The 12,739-nt window shown below is 36.9% G+C and overlaps 2 protein-coding genes across 6 annotated transcripts in view; both read left to right on the plus strand.

Moving 5' to 3' along the window:
* The window catches only part of LOC122568763 (protein unc-13 homolog B), a 377,765-nt gene that overhangs the window by 88,617 nt on the left and 276,409 nt on the right, over window positions 1-12,739 (plus strand). The window lies entirely within an intron of this gene.
* LOC122568768 lies at window positions 23-1,567 on the plus strand. Its single transcript, XM_043728916.1, has one exon. The coding sequence runs from the start codon at window positions 971-973 to the stop codon at window positions 1,565-1,567; it is 597 nt and encodes a 198-aa protein (XP_043584851.1). The 5' UTR covers window positions 23-970.

The following is a 12,739-nucleotide window of genomic DNA, read 5'->3' on the forward strand; positions in this document are numbered from 1 at the left end:
CACGGGACGATGACAACGTGAAACCATCTACCAACGAGGGAGGAAAGTATATTTTCTATTAGCGAACGTCGAGTAGCGTATTTTGAAAAACGCACGGAAGAATCCACATCGAGGACGAAGAAAAGAGTGAAAGCCGAAGCAGCGACACTATCGATCGTTATTAGGCTTTTATTAGACGGAAGTATCGCCGATAGCTCCCGCAAAGGGAACATCTACACAGGGGGTCGTGTTAACTTAAGTGAAAATATCACCAAGAGGTCCGTCAGGGGCTGACCACCTCCTTTGCCTTAATTCCCGTACGATCCGTCACAGAGTCTGATCGGGCCGCTGCGAGAAACAGGATGTTCTTTATTCTCTCGTCCTTCGTTCCTCGTGTTTCATCGATTTCGACCAACAAAGATGTCCCGTTTTGCAAAGGATAGTCAGTGAAATTTACGTGATCGACGGTCGTGTAGTGTATTTAGCGGGGTAAAAGGATCTTCTCGAGAGAACTTTTCGATATAATGAACTGTGTTTGCGGTCTTGTTCGATGGTAATGTTAGATTACGAAAGTGTTTCACGGAGCTTGTTGCATGCTGGAAGACGAAACTCGTTGGAAAATTATCGAACAATCGTGGCTGGAATGCAGAACGGCGTTCTACAAATTCCAACTTCCGAAGCTTGATAATGGTCTGACCGGAAGGGCTTAAGCGGCACGCCGGATGCCGCGCCGGTATATCGCGTGGATAATGATATCCTGCGTGTAGCTACACGTCACGGCTCTGTGAACAGGATCTGCAAATATCGTAGAAATTGCGCACCAACGAATTTCGCTACTCTCTTTTTTCTACCGACGTTTGGTACATTTTTTGGAAACTTTTTTAAAATCGACGAAAATAATTATATTGTTGTCTATTTTACAACTTTTTATATCAACGATCGGTCGCTGAATCGTCGAAACTGTTCGAATAGGAAGAAAAAGTAAATCAAAATGGAGGCTCGTGAAAAATCCACCGAATGGGCTCTACTATTCCCTCTGAAAGCAGGCTTATTCGCGATGAAGTCCTCCTTGTCTTCAAAGAGCGTGCACCGCGAGAAAGAACGAATAGCCAAGAAGAATCAATTATTGAAGTCGAGAATTCGCCGTGGATCTTCTTTGTCGGACTTGGACAAGCTGCAGTGTAAACCAGTGCTACCAGACGTGATTAGATCGACGGAGAAATGTTCCGAGTCTCTGCCACATTCGCCAGCTTTGTCAAGAGCGAACCTCCAACTGGGAAATTTGTACGTGAGGGACAGCATAGGCGATCTGATGAACATGAAAAGGTATGGCGCGTCCACGTGGAGCGTTAGAAGCGAAAGTTTGATCGCAAAAGTGGTGCCGTTGAGTACGGTGACCCCGAGGCACAGTCCGCCGATGGAAAAGAGCATGGAGGACCTCGAGGACGAAATACAGGACGACTTTCATGTATCCGACAAGCCTCTAACTTGTGCTCAAAGAACGCAGAGGCTCAGCAAACTCATCAAGAAACACAGACGCATCATGGTCTTCAGTCCTAGAAGCCTGAAGCGAGATCTCGTAAGTTAAGGCAAACATTCAGAGGCCGAGAATATGATTGAAGTTTTAATTGCTCTAAGCTTCGCTTGAAAACGTCTGAGAGTGGGTTGCAAGATGCCGGACTTCTTGCAGTTGATAATGTGGCGATGCCGGAGTATCGGCTGTTGAGATAGACTTATTTTGAGAAAGACAATTGTAATTGAAATATAATTAAGCTTGATATTAGGTTGTCCGAAAAGGTTCTTTCGTTTTATGAGGAAATAATAAACTCACAGCGTTCTTTATTTTATATTATTTTGTCGAATTACGTACGATCAATTTTGTTCTGTTGAGATAAACATTTCACAGATTTGGTTTCACGTTTGCATGAAGGTGCACTGTCGTAAAAAACATGTTTGCGAAAGAAAGACACTTTTCGGACGACCTAATACATATTGTTTCTAGAAAGAGAATATACTTTTTGTTAGACTAAGCTCGGCAGAAGAATTGAGGAATTTTTATGTATCCAGAGTTGTTGTTTCACGATTTTTAACACTGTTTATAGATCGTTTAGAGCATCGTAGGGGAAAAGCATAAATGTCATGCTTTTTATTTAGTATAACAGTATACTATTAGTTATTTTCGTAAAACTTGGTGAATTGGTTACCTGTTGGCAAAAGCTTCATATGTTTGCACTGAATAGGTCGTTCGTCTTTTTACTTACACATAATAAATAACATCGAAGAATCATAAAATTAGAATATTTATCACGTCTTGCGTGATCAGCTTTACGTAGGATACCTTGTTCTTTTATTTCCTCCCATTGTTACGTCGTCGAATTCATACATTCAACGAGATCGTGTTCACGTGTACGCTAAGAAGCGATGTTATCGACCGTGTACAATGGAGAAGCTAAAACTAGAGACGCGTTGTTAAATTTGAAACAGCTTCTGCAGTCGTGGCGAGGGACACTTACAGGGACTGAAACATTCATGGTACATCCGTCTTTCTCACTCTCCTCCGTAGATTGCTGTATTGGCAGATGGCCTGCATTCTCTTCACAGCGCTCATCATTATGGCCTTTTTTTTTTTTTTTTTTTTGGATAAATCCTTCGATCCAACGAGAAAAGTTTGTACTTTGCTGCTTTAGTCGAAGGAATTAGCCAAGAATATATTCGTTCTTGCGACTTTAGAATCTTATCTTTTCATATGGAATAGGTGTAGAAAATATTTTACAGCTCCTGCAGCCTGGAGATTATCTGAAGATTAACTTTACAAGCTTTTTGCTGACTGTATCATTCTTTTTCTCTTTTTTAAACCTTATCGCGAATATGATTAAATCTTTTGGAATTCCATCTTTTCTTTACCCCGTAAGAAAAATTATTTCCTGCCGATCATTAATAGAAAAACATATTTTTCGAAGAATTTTGTAAAAAATATGCAATGTACTGAAAGTAGAGGCCTGCTTTATCTGACATATGTTAATTCATACCATTCGTAAATGTAGAGTGTTGGTACAGCATGGAGGGGTTAATAAGATGTTGGAACGTTCAAAGTTATTTAAAATGTACTTGTCTCCGTAAAGCGGCAAACTTATTTCTGCTGTTTGTGTGCAAAGCACTTTGTAGCTTCTCGAGCTTGGAGATTATCCCGGGATTTAACTGTAGGAGCTCTCTGAATACATCATTTTGTTTCTTCGGTAAGTTCTATTGTGAAAGTGTACAGCAGGATATATATATTGAGATATTAAAAAATATTTGTCATGCTTTACCGCATTTAGAATTTATGTCGTATACTTTTCTTCCATTTTGTAAGATCATTTTAGCGGTTATGAGTACATTAACGCGACGTTATGTTGCTTTTAGCTTGAATTTCATAAATTCATAAAAATTGTCGTGATATGAGAAAAATGTTCGTTCAATTACGACTCATTTATTCTGTTTACAAGCTTCGACAAAGCTTAATTAAACAAATATTTCATTGTAAAACCCCAGATATGCGAAGGAAAATATTTTTGCCATTTGCTTCACTTTTTTTATCTCTACGTTAATCAACAAGATTTTGAAGAATCTCTATCGTTTGAATAGATTCAACTCATTAAGACTCTTCGACGAATAGAACTTGATTCCAAAACGAAGCATGCATTTATCGAGGATTTTTGTTAAGTAAGCGATTCAGAAATCAAAGATTCGGTTGATAAATAGTTGCGTAATGTTATTTATATCAAAGAGCGATCGTATTCCCTTCGAAATGTCCTTCTTCTTCATATTCTGCTTTCCAACTACGTTTTGAGATTTCTCTGAAATTTTCTCTTCCTTCCGTGGCAACCGCCATCTCGAAACATATTTTAGATACGTACACACTTTCCATATGCAAATACTTTCCAACGTTCTGCATGTGCTTCCACTTTCAAACACTTGACAGTGCAAATACTTCTGGATATAACTTTCAACGTATTGACATTTTACACGATACATTGTCTATACAGATGTGCAAATTATCAGACCAAGATTATAAGAAAGTAACAGGAGATTTCTTCCGAACAATGTTATATTTCTAATTTATAAACACGAGCTTGATGCTTTACGAGGTTCGATCGGAACTTTCTTTCTAAGAAAAATCTTCCGTTTCTTCGAATATTCCAAGTTAATGTGGCAGAAAAAAATCAACAGTCTTAGGAATTTCGGACAAATTGGTGGAAATTGTCTGAATTAAAACCGACGAACGTAATCTCTGAAGATTTAACAACGTACTAAAATTCAACAAACATCGCGCACGCCCTCCTGTTCATATTTTATGCATATAATTAAAGTAATACGTATTAAATTCTATGGCAACGAATATCTTGAGTCTTCAAGATGAGAGTAGCAGTATGAAATATTTCCATCGTCGTAATTGATGCTAATCCACGAAAATTTAGACATCGAATTAGTAAGGGATTATCTTTGAGCATATCTTTTTAAAAACAAATTCCAGGATCTGTTAAGGAGGTGTCCTGAATTAGAATGTTCTAAAACAACATCTTTTTGTGATTTTTTTTTAGAAGGGAAAGAAAGAAACGAAGTTGTTGAATTTTGAGGTATGGTTTTATATATATTTAACGAATACAAAAATATTTTTTTAAGTGAAAAAGAAAATCATAACAGATCTCTAAACCTATTTCATGGGCGTCTTGTCGCTGCAGTCTTCAATCGGCGGGAAAGATCCACCTCGTAATTCTTGACTGAAACAAAAAACCAAAAAAGGATTGAATTATTATATATTCTTCTTCTGGGTGAACTAAACAAGGGCAGAAAAAAAGTTTATTTAAATAATTGTTATAGCACCTTAAAGTTTATTTTTTTTAAAACACATTTTTTTTAAAGCCGCCAAAATTTTTAATTTCACATTTTTTTCTGTATTTTTAAACATCGAAATACATTCGAAAGTTAATCTACTCGTCGTTGAAAGATCATCAGAATAACTTTCAATTCAAGGTTTCTTTTTCACTATTCTGTAGAAACTGCTTTCACGCGAGTTAAACGAATGAAAGTTTAATACAGAATTTTGAATGTTTATGACGTTAGCCTATAGAAGAAGATGGAAAGTGAGAAGATCGTTTCACAGTCATTGAAGATATCTGCGATCTCCCTTGAATTTTTGAGTAAGCGACCAGAAATCCTCGGGGAAAATCCTCGACACTTGAACCACTGCTCGACAATGACAACCTCTTGTCAATTTGCATAGTTTTGTACGGTCACGTAGCTTCTAGTAATTTTTCCTCTTCCACGTGTCACTCGCGGAACACAAGCCACGCTCGAGTTTTTAACTTTTCTCTCGCGATTCCCCGGTCGTTTCTGTGCGTCAAGAGAAAATGTTCGTTTTGCCTTAAAAAATGCAGTGTACAGTGTACACGCAATGGTACAAAGTTAATAAACGAAGTTCCTTGTTGCGCGGAAATGCACGCCGATCAAAGAACGAATTTGGCGTTGAAATATGGCGATTTTTTCCTGTAATATTTTGCGTTATTTGCTCAAAGAGTGGAAGAGCCGTCAACTCGCGTAATTGACTAATTTGATCAGGCACTGTCGACAAAAAGCAGATGTATTTTTTTTGTACCAGAGGCAAAGTTATTTCGATATTGGATGTTAGAACTCTCTCGCGCAATCGAATAATTATTGATGAAATTTGATACGTCACGAGTTATTAGTATTAATAAATTCCCTGGCACGCTACAGCAATAAGCTCGATAATAAAGCAAAATGAAATTTTGCAAATTGCAAGTTATTTGATTGGTTTATTTGACAGAGAATCGTAAAATCGTGAAGAAGAAATCTATTAATCGATAAATTATTGTACAAGGAGATCTCGACGATATAATATTGTGCTTTTGACTGAGATAATCGCGTAATATGATAATTAAGAATCGTTCGAAGTACAGTTTAACTCAGCCTAATTGTTAAGCTGAAGCGAAGTTTCAAGTGAACTGTATGAGATTAATTTCTCTGGATCAACGACGTTAATTAGACTTGAGCATTGCCTATCACAAGATTACGCTCACCTCGACCTCTGTTTACTAACTTCTCATTGACTAAACACGGATCAGAAACAAGCTGTAACTATAATTCTATTTGAATCTCCATTATGCGATATAAATATTTATTAGTTATTCAACTTGTTAATTAATATCGCGCCCTTAGGACGAAGAATCTAGAGTCTTGAATTTCTGGTCCGGAACGTATTCACCAAAATCGATGATATCCGACGAAACTTTCAGTTATATTTTGTTTAAAATTTCAGAAACCTTCTTACGAACTCGTAATTAGCTTTAGTATATTAAGTTTATAACTGTTCGTGCTATTAATAACGTAAAGATTAAAAACTAAATATGTCGAAAAATTATTTTGATGAAAATTATTTCCTTCCTTTTTCTTCTAATACGATATATATGTGTAGTATCGCGGACATAAGGCCTAGGAGTTAGCGGGTAGACCACACACAATGTCGCGAGAGCCGAGGCGTTTTTAAACTATAAACAATGTCCCGAGAGCCGAGGTGCCGATGGGCCCGTAAATGTGTCATCGGTCCTTCAAATGAATACTTCCATAGAAAAGGTCTACGTGGCTTTGGCCACGAGCGATCGCGGAACACGTGTGTGGTGGGTCTACGGGAAGACAAAAGACATGCGAGAGCAGGGCAGTTTGAGTTGGGAAGTCGAAGACGGTGAATCGAGAAGTCAGAGAGAGTGCGAGTTGCGTTGTCGATATAGTGTTGTTAGCGTTGTCGAGAGAGTGTGGTCCGCGCGAGAGAGAACGTTGGATCCGTTGTGTCGAGAGTTGTCTAGATTGTAGCGTGTTATTGCGATTAGTTCACGTTAAACTAGCATCGTTTTTCTGTCTATATTTGTACAATCCATTCGTTGTAAATAAATTACAAATACTAGGATATAATAACATTATATTCCATTGAAGATACTACATATGTAGGTATATTTCTAACGAGAGTATCTGGTGCGATGTTTAATTCCGTAGGGAATTACCTATATCTCTAATTCTGCAGTGAGGATTACCATGTAGATAAAGAAAAGACTTACAAGGATAATCTTCTTTTATATCGCTATAACATCCTTGGAATAGTTAATTCTAACGAATAATCAGCACCAATGATCAAAACGAAGGGAGCAATTACATTAAGCAGAAAGAGAAACCATCGTCTAACCTGAATAGTCTTGTCCTAAACGAGGCAATCGTCCGGCAAATAGAAGGTTTACGTTCGAATTTCGGTCCAGCACTAGCGATCCGATTGATCGATCTTTTCACGTTATATGGAATGTAAAAGGAGGCTCGAACAATCAAAATTTATCGTCGTATCAGTAATACTACGATCTTTCCTTCACCTATAGAGCTGTAGAAATATGTGCTGTTTGTGTGCCAACCGCGACTACCATCGTATCTGTGGCTCGACTTTCCTCGCGGAAATATCCACGTGTGAGAAAGTTGGCAGGCTGAAGAAAACTTCGTCCTTGCCATCTGTGCACTTCCTACGATTCCCAGGGGAGTGAAAAAAAAAGGAGAAATTTGCTGACATACGCGACATTACATTTTTCAATGCTTCGATGACCAGCGAAATTCCTCCTCGAGAAGGATACTTCGAATATTTGTCATTTCATATCTCTGAATGGGAAATTTGTAGCTTCATGTTGTGGGAGAATCTGAAGTATTTTCCGCGGTAATTTTAATCGTGCTTTAATCGTTTTTATGGAGAATTGTAGCGTACTTAGGGAAAGAGGTAGAAATATGACTAAAGTGAAATAAATCGGAGAATATTTCTGGTGGAAGTATGGCGAAGAAAGCCATGGTAGATATAAATAGCTCTAGGAGGATACTGCACAGACACTTTTCATAATCGTATATTCAAGCGAAATAGTTGTTATCGTTCTAGTTGTAGTCCTTAATATTTAGAAAGCACTTATACATCACATTCTACGAAGAATATATACAACATTTGCTACAAGTAATTTGAAAAATACGCGTTATGAATGTCAGAATTGATACTGATATTATACGCTAAACACGTTATCCGTGATATTAAAATATATTTAATTTCCACGGATTTCCACTCACTGAAATTGAAACTTACATGCACTTGTCGTATCTTAAACTTTGGAATCGCTAGATATAGAAACGAAAGGTTTTTAAAAAGATATTAGCTTATAATTTTGTTAAAATTAAAAAATCGGATAATTGAAAAGTTGAAGGAAATAGGAAGAATGAAATGAAAAATTAAAGAAACTAGAAAATTTTAAAGATCTATTAATGTATTTGTCATTGATCTCAAATAAATAACGAAATTAACGCAAGACTCGATATAATTGTAATTCGGATATAGTTGCAAACTTTTGGCTGGTAATGCGCGTTAACGAACTTAACACCCATCGTGGCCTTATCGCATTGACAACAGGCTAAAATCAATTTCCTGTCTAAGCATCCTTCTCTCTGGCTGTGGAACATCGTGTACGTAATTACGACCCTTTCGACGTGCGAACAACACACGGAGGAGCACGTGTTTTCGCAGGCAAACACATTCATAACACTAGTTCAACTATCGTGCCACCCTCGACATCCTACTATGCAAGCACGTAATCGAACTCGTGGCGGACAGCTTTATCGAGAAGAGGGTGCTCAAAGGGATAAGAGATCCTATATCAAACGCGAAGTCGATGGACAATGTCGGCAAGGAACAGGAAAACGATCAATCCGGGATTAACTGATTCCGTGGTCAACTCGAGTCTTGATTTGCACGACCTTCACGAAGCGCGGCTAATCTTCCAGGCTCTCGTTAACATAGCCATGATTGACTTGTAAGACGCCAGTGTAACAAATGACGTGGGCGTTTTACGAAAAGCTACGTTTTCTATCGAGATTGTTCGTTGGATCGTCTCATAAATTACGCGTAAATCTGGGCAACATGATTTACAACATACGAATTTTCTTTATCATCGTTGAGAGGATTATCTAACTTTATGGTTTCAAGTTGTCGTATTCTAAGAAAGCCTTCTTAAATCTCCCCGTAAGAAACACTGTAAGCTTCGATATTAAAAAATACACGTGATAAAAGAATAAATGATTGGCGTATTGTTGCAGAGAAATGGAATAGTTTGGTAAAATATTAGAATTTTTTAGATATTGCTTGTATGAAGTATATTTATTGCTCAATTATGGAAGAACGCGGTATATGTTAAGGAAGAGTTCTCGTGGCAAATGATCGTAAATTTCTATAGTTTCAGCCATTAACATTTTAAGTAAACGTATTACCGACTCCCTTAAACAAAATATTGTATATTACTGTAATTTTAGACCGAATCAGGTCGTCGATCAAATTATTCAAACCTACGAAGAAACTTTTTGTGGTTACTCTGTTTCTCCATAATTGGACTCTATGACAGACCATGCTACATATTTGCAAGTATGTAAGTTTTCCTGTAACTTGTGTACAACTAATCACACGCATAACCATACACAATCCTCTCCTAAAAACATTTTATCGTCTATCCGTATCAAATCCTTTTTCGCCGCTGGAAATTATTTATTTCGAGGAATATTTTTCTACTTTTAAACGCAATATCTTCGATGGAGATAGGATAACTAAACTGCCAACTTTTACGCATTTATGGGAAACTTGAAGGAGTACAAATATAGAAATACGTTTATAAAATAATCAAAGTATCGGGATACTCGTTACAATATTTAGTAGGCGAAATGATCTTCCGCTTATGTGCTATTCTTTCAGTTATGTTCGTACAAAGATGAATCTCCATAGATATGCGCAATCTAGAGATAACATACGACTCTACGAAGTGATCCCCTTGAATTTTGTCTAGAGAAATAAAAAGAACATTTGCCTTTTAATTCCCGGTATGAACACAGCAGTCCTGCACCGGGTCCTTTCAATTTCCAACGATTTTGTATTTACAGAAGAGATTGCCCGATGCAAAAGAAATTAAAAGATGCCCTGGCCCCCGGCTCGCTTTGAAGATGTTCATATCTGTTGAATCGGTCGAATTACTTCTGGCTCAAATCCCTGGAAACGTACCCTTTTATCTGTTTCGTCAGTCAAACGAGATGACAACTATCTCTTTCTGTGCTCTGACAATACTTTCTTCTCCTTCGCGACGATATCCGTCTTGGGACAATCCTTCTGTAAGATTGTTTCGTGCGATCCTATCGATCGGGATATCGCTTTAGATATTCTCGGTTAAAGAACGCCAGCTTAAATCTTCAATTACGTTTGATGCGGATGAAATCTCGTCCTGTGATCGAGGGTTGTTGTTCTTCCCTTTCAGTCTGTACAATAAAGATCGTCCAACGCAATGTTGTTAGCAAAATTCTACAGTTCCTAAACCCTAAATCTTTGCCAAAGGGAACGACTCTCTTGGCTCCTTTTATTTCGCTCATCCATCTGCTATTCTCTCTTGCGTGTTTCTAGAGGCATTTTCGGTACCATAGGTAGAGCTCATATTTATTCATGATACCCAAGGAAATAATTGGAACAACCTTTCACAGTTGTTTCTATTTACGAGGAAATTTTGTCAAACTCGCTGTACTGCGTCTAAACGTGGTTAATTTAAAACAATAATGTGTTTGTCGATACAAATTGCCTCTTCCGTTTTTAATTGATATCGTTTAAACTTTACCGTTGAAGTTTACCTCCACCATCTGCATACATTTCGAATGCAAGTGTAATTTATCGCCTTTTGCACGATGTTTACTGCATTCGATTGGTGGACGTTGAAACAACGATTTAAAAATACAATTCTTTATCGAATTTAAGGAAATTCCAGGGTTCCGCATTGTAATCAATATCCTCGTTACTTTTTACATCGATTACCTTGGCAGAATTTTATTGTGACACGCGTGTTTCCACTTAACTTTCTGTCAATCAGATTTTTGTCGAGATTTGAATGAATTGTTTTAATTTAATTTAATACGTATACGAAGATCTTTCAATTTCGTACGAAAAAGCTGTTGAGCAAACGAAAAATTGAAATCTACTGAATTATTACTATGTACCGATCCTTTTGCAATTATTAGTCCGTCTCCTGCCACGTTACAGATGGTTCTGACATTTGACTAATTGAATGTGTGCCGAGTTTCAAATGAAACGCCCTTCAAGAAGGATCTGTTCGCCAACCGGAATTCATGAAATTACGAGTATTTTAGTTGTCACTCGTAATTTTACCAGTCATGATTACATTCGCACGAAATTCTCTGAAATGTTAGCGAGCTTTTTTAATCAGATTACGAACGTATAACATTGCCTAAGGTGAGAAATATTATCATATCGGACATGATAATTATATCAGCGAACAATTGCTGTCGATACAACAAATGTTATATATTCTTGGCCTAGAATATCGACAATATTGACAAATTGATATTGACAAATACAATGACATTATGATCTTTCAAATCGTTTGAATAATTATGAAGAATTTATGTGTATTTATACAATATTTTCACAATAAAAAAACATTTTATATCTATATGTGCATACGTTAAAATTGACAAATTAAAGTTCAAATATCTGCCAAACCAATGGTTTTTCGGTACGAATAAATTAATATCTTTTTGTAGCGAATATTCAACTGGATGGGCTCTATAATGTTATAACATACGGTGTCATTTAAAAAACTTATAGTCACCTTGATATCTCAGAAAATGTATTAGAAAATAACATCGCATCCATCCGATCAGTGTCTTGAAATGCAACATATTTCATTTAAGATATTTTTCGATAAAATCAATATAGGTATCGATTTATTTTAGATAATACACACTTCTGATTAATTCACCCTGTATACGATATATCATGTATTTATCTAATTATTACTTGTTTTCTGTTACAGGTGAGTACCTTTATTTGTTTAATCCCGTCCGAGAATCGGATCGATCGATCGTGCGAAATAGTCGGCCGCAGGTGAGTGTTATCTCAGCACGATGTTTTGCCCTTAATTATGACGGTAGACGAGCAAAGTCGTCAGGTGTATTATTACGACGTTAAATAAACGGTATCAGCGGTATGATACCGCCAATTTACGTCCGGTCTCTAAATTGTTGTTACAAAGCGTTACACCGCAATATAATGCCCCATAAACGATCGAGGTTTCGTATAAAATCGCCGGACTAAAGTGCACCGGACGTCATGAAACCGACGAGGCGAGTACAATGTTTTGTTGCACTGTAACAAGAACTTAGGTGCAATTTGTCGGCGGACAAGGCATTTCGCCAGCAAAGCTTCACTTTTCGCATCAACATCGTCTTACCGTGGAATCGTGCGTATAAACTGATTTCACCCGTTATATTTCGATTTACAGTTACGAATTCTAAGATCCTTGAAAGATAGATCTTCGAAACTTGTGACATATTTGATGTGTACACATATATATGGTATATTATGGTTAAATGAAGTTTTAATACAGAAACTACGTATATTTTGTATATTACAATTGAAATTGTTGAAACGAATAAACGTTCGAGTTTGCTTGCGCAAAGGGTTGAAATATCGGTGATTCAATTTACTATACGTGAAATCAGCGTTTAGGATATGAAATTTTGTTAATGATGACGAAATGATCTAGCCATTTATTTTTAGATATATCTAACTCTAATTCTTAGATATCTACTATTTTAAACTAATATACTAATTCATAGATATTTAATGGAAATAGGGGAAAAAGGTAAAGAC

The sequence above is a fragment of the Bombus pyrosoma genome, linkage group LG6, assembly GCF_014825855.1.
Source record: "Bombus pyrosoma isolate SC7728 linkage group LG6, ASM1482585v1, whole genome shotgun sequence".
NCBI classification, from domain to species: domain Eukaryota; kingdom Metazoa; phylum Arthropoda; class Insecta; order Hymenoptera; family Apidae; genus Bombus; species Bombus pyrosoma.

Coding starts and splice junctions, on each gene's coding strand:
- LOC122568768 (XM_043728916.1), top strand. CDS start 971: ATGGAGGCTCGTGAAAAATCCACCGAATGGGCTCTACTATTCCCTCTG.